The 16,165-nt window shown below is 40.0% G+C and overlaps 1 protein-coding gene across 1 annotated transcript in view; it reads right to left on the reverse strand.

Annotated features, from left to right (window-relative positions):
- Window positions 1-16,165, reverse strand: part of LOC116061976 (cadherin-4-like) — a 255,802-nt gene that overhangs the window by 83,492 nt on the left and 156,145 nt on the right. The window contains exon 4 of the mRNA XM_031316355.2: window positions 1,933-2,159. Coding sequence (XP_031172215.1) covers window positions 1,933-2,159 — 227 coding nt within the window. The remainder of the gene's footprint in view (window positions 1-1,932; window positions 2,160-16,165) is intronic.

The raw sequence follows: 16,165 nt of genomic DNA on the forward strand, positions 1-16,165 counted from the left end.
TCTCTCGCTTTCTAATTGTTCGTCTGTCTGTTCATGGCTCCTCAGGTTCTTTATATTAGTTGACTCACTGGAAATTGAAGTAGAATAGCCAGTAAATTTACCTTTGCCATATTGTTGTTTAATACTGTAGCTCACACCATACTAGGCAGTGAATCATTTGAAGCAGCCTAAGCTACAACAGTGTGTGAATGAAGGCCAACCTATTCAGAGCCAGACCAACATACTCATCTTTCCACCCACTCCCACTGATAGATCCTTTGTAGACCAATGTCCCACTCCGCCTCCCTATTTGTCTTGATGATTCTCTTACTGACTTTGTGCCATTTCTTCTTTTTCAAAATCTAAATACTCAAAAAAGTTAAACTTTCAGAACAATGAGACACATTCAATCATTAAAACTAACTTTGCTGGCAGAGGTTTTACAATGTTTTTTATTTCCATATGTTGCTTACATACATCTAAAGTTCAGTTTATTATGGGTTATGATTAACTCAAGACTCAAAGTGATGGCAATATAGTTAATAGTATATAGTTATAGTAAAATGGCTTCTGAAGTTCGTCTAAAATATTGTCAAGTGTATTTGCCTGTGTATCTGGTTCAGCACTGCAATAAAGTGACAACCTATGAAGGGGTTTTGCTGCCTTCTGGCCAAGTGTAAATGAAATGCAGCCACCCATCAGCCTGAATTGGAATGAGTAGGTAATGCAAATTAAAGTTTATTTGCATTTTTAACTTCAGTCATGAATTTTCTTTAATGATACACTAACTAGTAACATTGGAGGAAAATGTTTATTTCTGAAATGACAGAGGCAGCGAAAACAAGGTATAAACACAACATTGACATATTGTCTATCGTTTGGAGTCGTGTTTATGGCCACCTGATATGTAATTGTAAGCCCAAAATTCATTCTGCAAAATGTCTGTCTCTTTAGCTGCTAAATGAAGTTCCACAGTTAGTCGCTAACTTTGTCTGAATGCTGGGGCTGGGCAGGTAGTGTATAATGGGTTTTTAGAGATTTTTCACAGAAAACAACTGCCGGTAATGACATGAGCTAAAAAAAAAGCTATAATGCTCGATAGAGCTAATAGAAGCTGATTCGGGTGATACTATAATATAATTCTGTGAGCTTGTCAATAAAAGCAACCCCTTTCACATTACAGTCATTTTATCCATCGCTATATATATATATATATATATATATAGAACAATATATATTCAATATTCTTGAAGCAGCCATAATATATATATTATGGCTGCTTCAAGAATATTGTTCTAAAATGCTGTCAATTATTTCCACATACAGTTTTAAGCTGCAACAAAATTTTAGCGTGTTTCTATGGCCAGTAAGTGACAGCTGGTTCCTACCAAAAACCAAGTTTGCCAACCAAGACTTAGTGGATCCATTTGTCAGGAACTTCATCCCCACTCCCACCTCCTGCATGAGATGTCTAGAACACGGCCCGTCATCATGTGTGTTGTCGTTACCTAATCTGATTAACACTTGTGCTGATATTGACAGTCAAATCTTGCCTTGTGGTACTGTGGTCATGGGGGATGGCTAAGCGCAGGCTGTTCAGTCCTCGCCTGACCTCTGACAGCTTTTAAATAGAGGAGGGAGGAGTCAAGGACCCCTGGGGTATCCAAGGCACAGGATGTTTTCCAATAACAGCTTATGTCTGAGGGGAATCATACTCTCCCCCTGTGGCAGTGTGATTCTATCACTTTCAGCCATGTGCTACTTCTTTTTGCTCCAGTCTCTCTCTCCCTCCCTCTCTAAAACCCCAAGGAGTTTTGACCTGATTCTTGGCTCTTGCTGTCACCAGACCACTGGAGGAAATGTGATAGGAAGAAGAAACTCTGGGATGATAATTGAAATTTGAAGCATGATATTTGCGTGTCTGTGCTTGATCTCAGTAGGAGTAAAACTCACCTCGTTTTCATTTTGTTGAGGTGATGGTGAGTCAATTAGGGCCAGTTGGACAACGGTCTCCCAGACACGTGTGTGTGGACCACTTGCTGTCAGTTTAAACTGGACAGGTTCGTCCAGGCTGGCTCCCTCTCCCTGGGCAAAGATGGACCCATCTGTCTGCACGCTGAAGAAAGGGTCACTGCTCTGGAAAACCACAGCTTCATTCCCCATGCAGTCATTGAACTTCACTGTAGACAAGAGAATTGAGAAGATTTAATATACTATTCGTTAGAGCATGTATTGTCTTGTCATGTAGCAGTTGAAACTGCTGCTCTCACTCACAGACATGCAAACAAACACACACACACACACACACACACACACACACACACACACACACAGACACAGAGAGTACACCTGTAGATAGTAGAGTGACAGCTTAGAATATGTATAATGGTATGTTTTGCTGTTACTGCAGAGGGGGTGAAACATTGATCTTAACAGAGCTTCGTTTGTAGGTGGACCAAGCAGGATGTCAAGTAATTAACTGCTACAATTACAGACAAGAAGACCTGGTCATAATAAAAACTGGTTACATTTTCTTTTTTAAATACTATGAAACTAAATGATATGCTATCTTCTGAAACATACCAATCAAATGTTCAGCTTCTTTTGCATAAGCAGTAAATATAATCCATAAATACAAACAATAGAAATTGTACTGTTTTGTCAGGAAATATTGATTCCACTAGTGTTGTGGCATAAAAGCACTATGTTTTTTTCCCCGAGTGACAAAAACTATGCTTTAAGCTTTTAATCTGAAGGCCAAATCGTTCTTTCTCCAGTTATCTCTGGCAGCTCGACTCAGCTCTCAGCCATGAGGTCATCTGCCTTCACCATGATTGCCGCCCAGGCCGTTTCATCCTCTTCTTTTTTTACACTTTGTGTTTACAGGGATATGACTTATATGAAAACTGCAAGCATTATGCAGTACTTACCACAACACAGCACCATCACGCTGAATGGCTTAAAGGCATATTATGCAAGATTTTCCTAAACAACTAAGTATAGACTTATACAAAAAGTAATCAATCAACCATCACTTATGAACCACTTCTTCCTATTTTGCTGTATTCGGGACGTTTCTGGGCGTCAAGCACGCATTACTATTATTTATTTATTTATTTGTATATATATATAAATAAATAAATAAATAATATATATATATGTATTTATTTATTTATACTTATATCATATACCCTTAGGAGAAATCTAAAGATGCAAATGCAAAGTGTAGTAAAAGAAACACCAAAATGTGTATATTTGGTTGTTTTCTTTTCAATAGTCTGAAAGAAGACCAAAAACCTCAAAATTGACCAGTGCATAAAAAAACTTTGTTTTTGCCTGCCATGTCTGCCATAATTAATTCCCAACAAAGACAGACAGACAAAGACACAGACACACACACCACATACTGTACAGAACCATAGAAAACAGGGCTCTGATTGCATTGAGAGGAATAATAGTGTTACTCAAACAGAAAATTAAATTACCCCAAATAGCAATTTGTATGAGCAGGGACATCAGAGCCTCCTTGCACTATACACAAACTATTCATTGGAAACTGTGGCTAATATGTAGCAAATTAGCTTGAGATATAAAAAAAAATGTCCTTATCTACCTCCTTCCAAACTGAATATTACAAACAATACAATAAGTAGGAGATATGATACTCCAGAAACAAAACCATACACAGACAGAGAAGTAATCAGAGGGAGGTCAAGACAGGAAAAAAAAAATCCCTTGAGTTTTGTGCTCTCCAGTGTAGATATTAAATAGACACTTTTTTTCTATCACATTAAGATGGAACTGTTTCCATCAGCTCAGTATGGAGCTTTCTTCGTTGCCAGTGCACTCTTGCTTTTGATCTCATTTGAGACTCTCACACAGTTCATGATAAGATGAGAAGGTCAGTCACAGACAACTGTAGGCCATATTGTCTAGACGCCGGCATATTATAGGAAACCCTGAGATGAAGGCTGTAACTCACTGCTGGATCTTCTCTTCCTCTCTTCCCATGTCTCTAAAACAGCTGAAACAAGGCTTCCATTACAGGAAGTAAACTGTGAGTAAATCCAGCTTTTTGTCCTGTCTGGCCCTAAATATGCCTGTGATCATGCCAGTACCCTTCTAAGGCCAGATGTCCAGACAGCCACTCAGAGCTGAGTCAGAGGGGGCAGCACTGCAACAACACTGAGTGTAACAGGTGCTGCACAAGTGTCTTGGTCTAGACAGGAGGAGACAGGACATAAGAGATGGATCACATCAGCCCAAGAGGCAGAAATCCTCTACTGTTTATCAGACTGTTTCTCTCTTTGTGTAGCTGAACATTTCTGCCGTAAACAAACCCCTAAAATAAGCCTGCTTGCTGTTTTCTATTTACATTCTCTTTCCTTTTTGTCTAATTATTTTACCATTATTTTTTTCTCAAAGATTAGATTTGGGAGGTGGTGAGTGACAATAACAAACACACCAGTTGGCAAACGTGTCTGTGCAAATAGGCTGCCTGATTATAATAACAATAAGAAAGTCAAAAATCAAAGCATGCTTTATTTCTAAGTCCTCATATCTGTGAAAACTGTCAAACAGTGAAAAAAAAACACAAGCAGCAGGTGGTCTGTTGTCCCTTCTCTCACTGTCCTCCAATTATTATGTTGTCTCTTTTTGAGCTAGGCACGCAGCCACCAGTGCGGTCATGGCTGGGAGAGGCCTATGGGCTAAGGCTTTACGCTGAGGGGAAGGCTAATCGAGGGGGATATATTCAACCATATTAAAGAAAGCATGTGCGTCTGGGTCTAAATTACAATACTACATACATCGGAGTGAAAATAAGATTTTTTAAAACACAATTTTCAGCACAGACATTCTGTACTTGAATTACAAAGGTGGTTGCAGTGGTTAGGACCTCATGGCAGAAAGGTGCTGGGTAACGTGTGTGTGAATGGTTGTGTGTCTATGTGTAACAGCCCCGTGATGGACTGGCGACCTGCCCAGGGTACCGTTTTACATCTCACCTTGTTTGTCAAAGACGGTCTGTATCCCATTTTATTTCTTAATTCATTACTTTTTTCTGCTTAGAGGCATTAATGGTGCAGGCCAGAAAATAGGGTCGCCATAATCTCTTTTGTGGTAATTTAATATGCTGCTCGCTATTTGTTTGATGAAAAAAAATAATTCTGTGAAAATCTGCAAAAGCCAAAATTGATGAGCCAATAAACAAGTAAGTAGGAGTAGTATATGTAGTAGTATATGCTGTAGGCGCATAATCCATCCCTGTGTGTGTGTGTGTGTGTGTGTGTGTGTGTGTGTGTGTGTGTGTGTGTGTGCGTGGAGGCATCTATTGATTGCCTGCATGTCTCAGCAATGACAAGCTGAACTAACTGCACCAATACCCACACACAAATGGAGTGACAGGCTGCACGAAGAGTACCCAGAGGGTCTTGTTCATGCACCAATTAAAGAAAAAGACAGTGCCAATGTTACCCCTCCATTAACAAACACACACACACACACACACACACACACACACACCCAATAGCTCCTCCTTCACCCAGTTGGGTCAATACTGCTATAAGAGAGATTATAAAATCGGCCAACAACAGAGCAATGAAGCCCAACGGCACAGTGCTGCACATTAACAAGTCGTATAAAACAGTGGGCCCAGGTTGTGCATTGATCTGGCAAATAACACAGACGCCCCAGTGTGCCAAGCAGCCAGCCCAGCACTTCTGCACTATGTGGTCAATGTGAGCAGTCACACCCTAGAAATGTTACAAAAGCTATGTGCGTTCCCACACAGGGAGGAAATATATTCCATGATATCACCATTGCTTGGAAGGCAATTAAATGGTGCTTTGTGTGTTGCCTGGATGATATCACACCCAAAATCACATCTTCACATGTATCCACTATCCACACTTTTCTAATTAAAGTTCCCTTCTCCCTCCAACAAGACAAGGACAAGGAGGAGAGCAACGCTGAAAAGAGTTGTGACCTTCTTGTGGTGTTCTCTGGACAGCCTGACAGGAAGTAGGTGACAAGTGTTGAAAGGGAAGTGAGAAAGGGATACAGTCAGGGGAGAGAAAGCTGAGGAGTGAAAGAGAGAAGGTGAGAGGAGAGGGGGGAGAAGGGAAGGGCATGAGAGAGAAAGAGAGAGAGAGCGAGAGAGAGAGAGAGAGAGAGAGAGAGAGAGAGATTGATGAAAGGATGGCGATCATGCGGAGGTGGCAATCAGAGAGAAGGGAAATGAATAAAAGACCATTAAAGAGGAGAAAGGGAAGAGGCGAAAAAGCTCATAGGCAGATAACAGTTGCTAGAGTGGTGATCTCCAGAGGCAGCAGAGTTTATAGCTGCAGCCGTTTGAATTGTTCAAAGTATGGTGCATTGAATGCATCAGATGTCACCCTGCCCAAAAAAAACAGTAAATAAACCACTCTAACTAGCCCTGGTCTTTGCTACAATCAGACCCATTAAGGACAAGACAGGAGGAAGTAGAAAGTGTAGAATGAAGATGATGAGGAGGAGCAGAGAGGAATGGGAGGTGAGGTGGAGGAGGCTGGGTAGGACAGCGGATGGAGGCCTGGCACTGGGATCCTGGCTCAGTGAACTGGCTCTCTCTCACACAGCCACATTGGAATGGAGGGGATGCTCAGATGGCTGTTTAAACAGGTTAATTGGGCTGGCCTCCCGAGAGATAGGGACAGATGGATAGATGGATAGAACGAAAGAGGAGAGAAAGAAAGAGCAAAAGAGCGACAAAGAGAGAGCGATGGAGCTCAGAGAGATGGAAACAGAGGGCTGGTTGAAGAGAGGGATGGTGGGAGACGTGTACGGCTGCTGATCAGAAGCACCATGGGGAGTGTGCAGTCTAATCAGAGTGGAGCGGAGCTCTACAGTGGGCTGGGCCTGGCTAAACAGAGCCAGGTCCACCGTCTACTAATGATAGACTATGAAGGGAGACGAACGTGTGATGGAAGGGTGCAATGTTAGAATCCCATCAGGGAGCTAGTTTATTAAAGCCAATCATAGAGACTGGCTCATCCCTCCATCCTTTCCATAAACATACAAATGCATGGTGGCAGTGACCAGCTCACATTACAAAAATGCTCACAGTATGTAAGCACACACAGACACAAGCATGAGAAGGAACGCTGGTCAAAGAGCCTTTTGTATGACCATCCACAAATAGAGTGCAGAGACAAAACATCAAACCAAATATGTATTTTCCAATATCCTTTTTATGAAAAGAACCAGAGATCATACATATGATACAAAGTACAAATGTATTAAGTATAAAAGCTACTCATCAGCCAAATATGCATGAAAGCAAACCTCTTAGTTTAACTTTCTAACCTGCTTGTATTGATTTAACTATCGGACTGTTTTATGTTAGTGCATTTTATGTCCATATGCACATGGAAAATTCAAAGAATGATCTGCTGTCATGTTAGACTACAAAGTCACAACAAATTAAAAACAAAATCATTTTAATGAGGTGAGAGTTTTTGAGTCTTACCCACAGACAGAAAAATGTGATGGCTAATGTTAATCACAGCTTCACAACTTTGCTGTTTCACTGTTCTACTTCAGTGGTGAGAGAGACTGAAAGAGGCTTTGTTTGGTTGGGAGGAAATAGAGAACTTGCAAGGGGAAAAAGATCGTTTGTAGGCATAAGCTGAATGTCCATCGTGAATGGGAGTGAAAAAAAAGTGTATCTCATTAGCTTTTAAAAATAATGCTTTCATTCTGGGCAATCTTTCATTCTTGTTTTGCATTTTGGTCATGTAACAACTTTGTTGTTTCCCTGTTTCTTTTCCTCTAAACATTCCCAGCCTTGCTTATACAGCAACACTGTTCTACTGCAGCGGACTGTGTACCATAAAGTGAATGTAGAGTTGTGTGTGTCCTGGATAAGGATGGCCTGTGGTGTCTTATGTAAATTTAAGCAGCTTTACTCTGTGTTTTTGTTTGGTTGAACACCAGTACACTTTACTTCACTGTTCTGCTTTTTCTGGGTGAAAATCCAAAATGGCAGGCTGCAGATAGAGCGTGGCAACTTTTTACCCCAAAACACCTCTGTTGGTTTCCTAGAAATCCTATCTGCTATTTCTGGTGTACCGCATTAAATTTTAACCAAATTAATGAGAGAAGTGCACAGAAACAAGAAAGGGCTTACGGCAAACACAAAGCTACTTATAGCAGAATGCATGCGCACTGTTTTGTAAATCTGTGGCCACTCCTGCAAGTGCGGAGGTCATATGCCTCCTCAAAACATCTGGGTTTATTTTAAACCTCTCTCTCAGCAACAGTTAAACAGCAATTAAAAAGATGCTGTGCGTGGACAGCATGGTGCCGTTTATATATATAGTTCCCCTTACTTGTTTTTAATATGGATTAAGTATAATATCTATAAATTCCAGTGCAAAGTCAAATCTATTTCATTTAAAGTCACTTGAAATGGTATTAGGCATGTTTAATTAGTATGGAATTAGTACTATCACTTGTTAGCCAGCTTTTCAAATGATTGTGATTAAAAGATCCACCCTAAACATTTTATGTTAAATTAATTATTAGCCTACCTGTGCATCTAGATTGTAGAGGCACTGTTGGATGGCTAATCAAGGGGCTGCTGCAACTGTGGCTGAATAGCCTTGGAAGGGGGTCGACTAGTGCTAACATGCTGGCTGATCTCAGAGCTGCTGGAGACTTGGCATGCACACTGTTGGCTAGTAACAGACTTAATTATTTGTGTCTGTACACATACTTTGAGTTCAGCTGTCCGATTTGTGTGTCCGTTGTCCAAACTTTCGACTCTGTAAAACTGACCAATCAACATCAGTACTCAGTTTAGGGAAGCAGTTAGGCTTAAAAGGATGCATTTTAACTGTTTCTTTTTTATTTCCTAGGCTGCAAGAAGGTGATAGACACTGTAGGTGGAAGTTGTCCTAATCTTCACTACAGAAGGAAGCAAGGAAATGTCCCTGACTTTAACATGGACTCCAGGATACTCTGCAACATCTACAGTTGCACCGTTGAAAGTATCCTGACAGGCTGCATCAGCCGCACAGCCCTCAACCCTAAGGCTCCACAGAGGGTGGTGAAAACTGCTTAACACATCACAAGGACAGTGCTGGCATCCATGGAGGACCTCTACACCCTGCGGTGCAGGAAGAGGGCCAACAGGATTATCAGGGACCCCAATCACCTCCACCACAAACTGTTGTGCCTGCTGCAGTCCAGCATCACCAGGCTCAGAGACAGCTTCATCCCGCAGGCCCTAAGATTTTGAACTCTTGAGCTCATCACTATTGTCACTTAACAATTAAATACTTTTACTTACTGTTTTATAACCAGTTTACATCTATAGTTAGTTAGTTAGTTAGTTTTATTTTATTTCTGTGTCATGCCAAAGATTTGGCCCATTCCACATGGGATTACAATACACCACTATTTAACAGACATCTTCTGGTCTCGCATATACAAATCATGTATATATATATATATAATTACTTCTTATTTCGCGCATATACATTTACTACATCCCTGTTTACATTGCAGTTTACAATTACCATCTAGCATAAATATATTTCAATCAATTTTATATTTTATGTTTTTTATATAATATGGATATATTTTATCACTATTTTATTTCTTAGATTTCTTTTTTTACTTGCATGTTTTTCTTTTCATACATATTTAAAGTGGCTTTCAGTTGTGTTGATTCTAGCGGCCGCTTTGGACAAAAGTGGTAGTGTTTTTACCACACAGGTATGGCATTATGAAATCAAGGAGAGGGTTAACTTTTCCTGCTACAGATTTCCCACTGTGGTCAGAAAGAACAGGGGAGACACTTACTATATGACTCTAGAGTTGGAACTCGCTCCAAAGCTAATCGCCGTCACTCTCTCACTTTCTCCCTCGCTCTATCACCTACTCCCCACACACACACACACACACACACACACACGCCGGCTCGACGCACACACCAGCGCACAACTATAAACATCAGGCCACTTACGTTATTTGCACTACAAAGAGTGTATATATTTGTTATTTATTTTTGGTATAGTGCTTAACAAGCATAATTTAATTTTGCCCAGTTGTGGCCTGTTGTGGTGTTGTGTTATTTGTATCGATCCACTATATAAATACAATATCTACATACATGGCATTTGATTGGAGGCTAGTCTTACTTTGTCCCACAGCAACATTAAAATAGTTTGGATTTGTGTACATTGTTTCTATTAATAATGTATTATATTAAGTGTCCATTTCATTATAATATTCAGATTTATCATAAATAATTGAACATGCACATGTATTTTAAGTTCCATTAAAGAGGGGTAGGTGGAGGTGGGGTCACATTTGAGCATTTAAAAATTTACTTGAAAGTAATGCAATAGTTACTTTCTGAAGTAACTAGTTACTTTCATAATTTGTAACTGAGTAACTAATTTAATTACTTTTTGGAAGAAGTAACTAGTAACTGTAACTAATTACTTTTTAAAAGTAACTTGCCCAACACTGTAGATTACTGAGTTAGTGTTACCAAGAGGTCATATAGTCGCAATGAATATTTTGCTCAGACAGAAAATCGTTCATTTACAATAAGAGAATATGTTACAGATGCATCGCTGCATTTGCATACGGTAACTTAGCCTACTTTGGAAGTATCGTGAGCTAAACCGGGTATCACTGCGTCACAAGCTAAAGCATTAAGAGATTGTTGTAGCAACCAACATAATAATAACTTATATAGCGCATTTCATGAAACCCACGGACGCTTTACACAAGTACAGGGGGACAAGGGAAAAGAAAATAGTAGGCCAACTCAAACACGGACTAAAAGGAATAAAACGTCCACGCTAAATGGAAGGGGGACGTTAATTAAATTTAGGCTACTGATATACAACCACATTGCGCATTGTGAAGTTATTTTATGAATGAAATAGACATATTACATACCTGATGGTCAATTCGGGGACGTTTTTGAATCATTTACAATCCCATAATTGTCTCCATCTGTTGAAAGCCTGACCGAGATTGCCCGACCGAGTTTTGCCCTTTGTCTTTCACTTTCCCTTTAAGCTTTTAGTTGTTCTTCGTTTAATTTCTTCTTCTTTACTGTGATGGCCCTGCCCAGTAGGCTATGAGCCACAACTACAGCAGATAACTTCTAAAATAAAATTAAAATACAATTAGGCCTATATAAAGAAATCTCCTGCTACCTTTTACCTGCATACTCACTAACACAGGCTTTTCCGGTGTTACACCAAAATCTGTGACCCTTCAGAATGTGTGCTCTGTAGCGCTGTCTACCTGCCGACCTGGGCAGAGGCATTAATAAAAACTATATAAAAATAGCGTTCTTTTCACCGTTAGTCTCGTTTGCTGTTACAGATCATTTATGATCATCAGATGGAACATTACACAGTTTCAGAAATGTATAAAAGTTACATATAGTCACTTTAAATGAGCATTATTGGAGGGAGCCCAAGATCAGATTCCCATTGCCAATGACTGCTTCTCTGCAAATGTTATGTAGATGACAATAAAGAACTTGAACTAAATCATAGTCAAGTAAGGAGGCTGATTGTAGGGGGAATATACAATAATTCATAATTGTGCCAAGAATCTATGTTGAAGGCCCTCGTGTATTTGTGGTATGTATTGTTGTTATGACTGTGGTCATATTGTTCTTTAGTCTGCTGCGTGCCCTGTGTTGTTTCTTCTGTTTCCAATTTTATATGCAAATTGGGGTGTGCCATAGCCGAAGGAGGATTGGTGGAGAAGTTCAGGCCCGACCCTGTGATTGGCTGCAGCTGGGGAAGCCACCCAGATATAAGGAGCCAAGATGGCGGCCATCGGTGGGCAGCAGGCATTCCTCGTCCTCCTCATCTCCCAACCGGCCACGCTTTTGCTTTGTGTAACGTTGCTTTAGATTAGATATTGTTTTTGGTTTGTTTAGTAAGGGTGGACCTCCAATCTTGTTTTCTCCTGTTTTTCTCCTGTTTTTGTTAGTTAGGGAGGTAAGTCTTTTGTAATTTGTTTTGCCCTTTTGTTTGTTAGGTTAGTCTTATCTCCCAGTCAGAATTGTTTTGTTTGTTATTTTGGTGGTAGGCCACCCTGAAGCCTTAAACAAACATATGTTATGTATATATTGTTTCGTTCCCTGTAAAATAAATAAGTTTGTTGATACCTAACCTCCTAATTGTTTGTGGCTACTTGGGAGACGGGGAAGATGGGGCCTTTTTGTGTTGCGTCCTAGGCACCCCTAGACTGGGGCGTAACAATTGTATGTATTGTATTGGTATGTAATGCAAGTACAGTACGCCAGAGTGCATGCATACACAAGAACGTTTAAGCTCATAAATCAATAATGCACAAGGACACATTCATACGCATTCACAGAGGCCAATCACAAAGACCACACAGACATTGTTGTTGACTAATCAGCATGTCTCTAATGCCTGATTAGTATTCCTCTAAACAAGCACAGAAGTGCTTGATTGGCCTTCATCAATTCTCAGCCATCTCTCCCAGCAAGGGGAACTGAACTGTTGCCTGAGCTGATATTCAGAACTCCAAATAATCACAGTGTGTTACTATCTGTATGACTCAGGAAAAAAGATATGGCAAAAACCATACTGTATATGAACACAAAATGCCTAAAAATGCTTGTAACCATGACAAAAATAATACTTTCATGAAAAAGATACATCAAACCAACACAAAAAACTGCCAACTATAGGAAGTGTTTTACATGAACCATCGCAATAAGTACAAGATTTCTGTAGCTATCATGATGTAGCTACACCTCTAACTTAATCAATCCACTCATATTTGCTTCATTATGTATTGTTTTTATTAAAACGTCATTTCCCACTTCTTCTCGTCTGCACTGTGTCTGTGGTGAGATATGAAAAATGGAAGACAAATGGAAAGGGAGTGAGACAGCATAAAAAGAGAGAGAATGAGAAAAGGAGAGAAAAGCATGTCTTTTGGCAATTAGGGCTGGCTTTAGTGGTGATTAGGAGAGAGAAGGCAGTGAAAGATAGAGAGGGATCAGGTAGAATAAAGCCTCTCCCAGGAAAAGAAAAGCCCCTTTTGTAGAAAAAAAGAAGATGAAATAACAGCAGTATGAAAGTAAGCACAAACTTTCCCAACTTTCTTCACAGTAGTGGTCTATGCTGTGCAGCAACACACACACACACACACACACACACACACACACACACACACACACACACAAAAGGTATTTAGACAGCAAACCACAGCTCATTTCCCTATACTCCTCTCATTCCTTCACAGCAGTCATTTGGCCTTTTCCCTGCCTTTCTGTGGTTATAGGGGGAAAGAAATAAGCTGTAAAATGCTGGTGGTTGCGGTTCAATGAGTTTTTTGGATCGGTAGCCTACAAATTCAGTGACGGATTTGAAACATACAGTATATCTTAGCCTTGGCCTAGATTTTGTATCATTACTGTACGGTATGTATAACTATTCGCCAATGCCTAAAACCCTGCAGCAAGCGATCTGATGAAGTCCGACCAAGACTTGTGAAGCAGACTGAGGTCAGAATGTGTGTGTTTGTGTAACATGGTCTGGCGTCTGCAGGAGTGCTCATAGCTCTTGAGGTATGAGACATGATGTTGGAGGTGGTGTTGATATAGGCTGGAGTAAGACTGAGAAGGGGTGATGGCCATCTTGTCTTTGAGAGTGTACAGTTTACTCTGAGAAGGACTGCTGCCATCTGCAATTTGCATCAAGTCAGGCTCTGCAGGATTTGGGTTTGCTTTCATGAATTCTAATTTTGCTAACCTTATTCCACCCCTTTTGTCTGCTCAGTCTACGCTCAAGAGCCACCAAGATTCAGGTGCCACTTGTCTAGGACAGCGATCTCAATGTCAGCGCCTCTACGTGTGTGTGTGTGTGTGTGTGTGTGTGTGTGTGTGTCCTTTGCTCTCCAACCGTTATATCAATCCACCTCTTCTGGAACAGCTCCCAGTCACCACCCAGTCCCTATCCACTACACCAACTACTGCATTGCTTTATATTCTCTGTCACACAGGAAGGAAAATACAGATACACTAGTATAAAAAAGGCAGCTTATTACAGGCCATAAAAAACAAAGGCTTCAACTTTGCCTTTATTTCAGTGTTTGCCTGCAAGCATCAAATATGCTTGTAAAGAAAAAGAAATCATTTTCATATTGTTTTCTCAAGCTTCCCCAAGGAAGCAAAGAGCACAAAATTGCTTTCCCCAACTGCTGGAGGAAATACAGGCTGTATTTCTCAAATCTAATCAACATCTCTCCATCAAAACTTAAAATTTTCCAATTGTAGGGGTCAGAGCGTAAACCAGAGAATTCCCTCTAGCCTTTAAACCGTGGAAAAACATACATGTAATTACACAATCTGTGTAGAGGATAAGGAACATGTTTTTTCAGTAGTAAGAGGTTATATAGCTTCTTTTTTTCCTTGAAAGATAGCCATCAGGCTGTGATCCCTGAAAGGTGGACTACGATGGCTGAACCATGCAATTAGTGGGTCTGAAGTTTCACTGAGATAGGAACTGAGCTGAAAGTTCAACAAACGGCCAAATCAGTGACATGACTCCAAGAACGAGTAGGAACACCAGAAATACAGAGCATTAATTAGGATAGTGATTGTTGAACTATAACACTATGAAGTAAATAATGTATAGACCTTTTAACACATTACAATTGTGTATTTAAACTTGCATTACTGTGTATCGATTTCCCAGTTTTGACTTAAAGTGATGGTTCGGAGTAATTTCACCCTAGGCTGCTTTGCACATTGACCTCGAGCCAAACAACCCCCCATAAGTTTTTTTCCCTTGTTATAATGTTGGTCGAGTTAGCGTTATCAGCTGGTTAGCTTAGTGCAGGCGCTAATGGATCCACGTTTATATCTCGTAAATTACCCCACTAATAATGCCCGGAATGATACCAAACTTCTACAGTAGTACAAATAGTTGTACAAATAGTCTGTACTTATAAAACAAGGCATTAGAACGTTTGTAACTACACCAGAAGTATATTTAACTAACACTTGCCTGATGGATGCTCCCGATCGGCTGCTACCGCGCTATCAGCGCTATCGCGCAATACTTACATACTACTAATACTACATACTTCTGGTGTAGTTACAAACTTCCTAATGCCTCGTTTTATAAGTACAGAAACTATTTGTACTACTGTAGAAGTTTGGTATCATTCCGGGCATTATTCGTGGTCAAGGTGCAAAGCAGCCTAGGGTGAAATTACTCCGAACCATCACTTTAATAAAAAATAACATAAATAATAACTTATAAAGCTTATAAACTCATTAAAAATGAGCCATTGAATGTCATACTAATGTAGCTGAAATGGCTGTTAGATAAACTTTCTTTAGTTGGAACTGCGCCCATATTAGATGATTTTGAACAGTTCGATGTCAATGCTGGAACAATCTTTCCCTAACCTCGATTCCTAGTGTTTTGTGGTACCTACCCCTAACCATATTTGCACACTTGCTCAAAGTCAACATTCTTGTCTGGTGAATGGGGTTGACATGAAAGAGTACTTCACTGATTTAGCATTGCACTCCTATAACATTGTTTGACTCACTATGGAAAGTTTAGTTTTTGTTTTTAACAATCAAAATTGATGCAGCAGAAATACTGTTATTTTCAGGTGTGTTAAGCTAGGAGCGGGTAATGTAGCCTTGAGACCCTAGCATCAAGGGGGGTACAGTATATGTCTGGTAAGCTCACCTCTTCCTCAACTCTTTCTTTTTTCATTTCAAACTTCAGTCTTCAGCCCCAATTGATGCTGACTCAAGACACATCACTTGAGGCAGTTTATCAGATTTCAGCCAACTCTTTTGAGCCACAAAAGGATTTATACAACTTTTTCCACATATGCAGTAGCACTCAAGACCCTGTAAACATACGTGGATGTGTAAAATCAGTGGAGTTGACTTATAAATTCATACCTCTAATTGTGGTAAGATACTATGATTAAACAAATGACAAAGTTAACCTGAGGGTGTGTGGGTACATCCGTGAGTACATACAGGATTGCATTTGTGTGTGTATAAACCTGTAAGCTAGAGTATAGTGTCATCGAGCAAGCTAAAGGAAAAACATTAGTCACTGATGATTATTAACATCATCTTCCTGAGGGCATCTGT

The sequence above is a fragment of the Sander lucioperca genome, chromosome 12, assembly GCF_008315115.2.
Source record: "Sander lucioperca isolate FBNREF2018 chromosome 12, SLUC_FBN_1.2, whole genome shotgun sequence".
NCBI lineage: Eukaryota > Metazoa > Chordata > Actinopteri > Perciformes > Percidae > Sander > Sander lucioperca.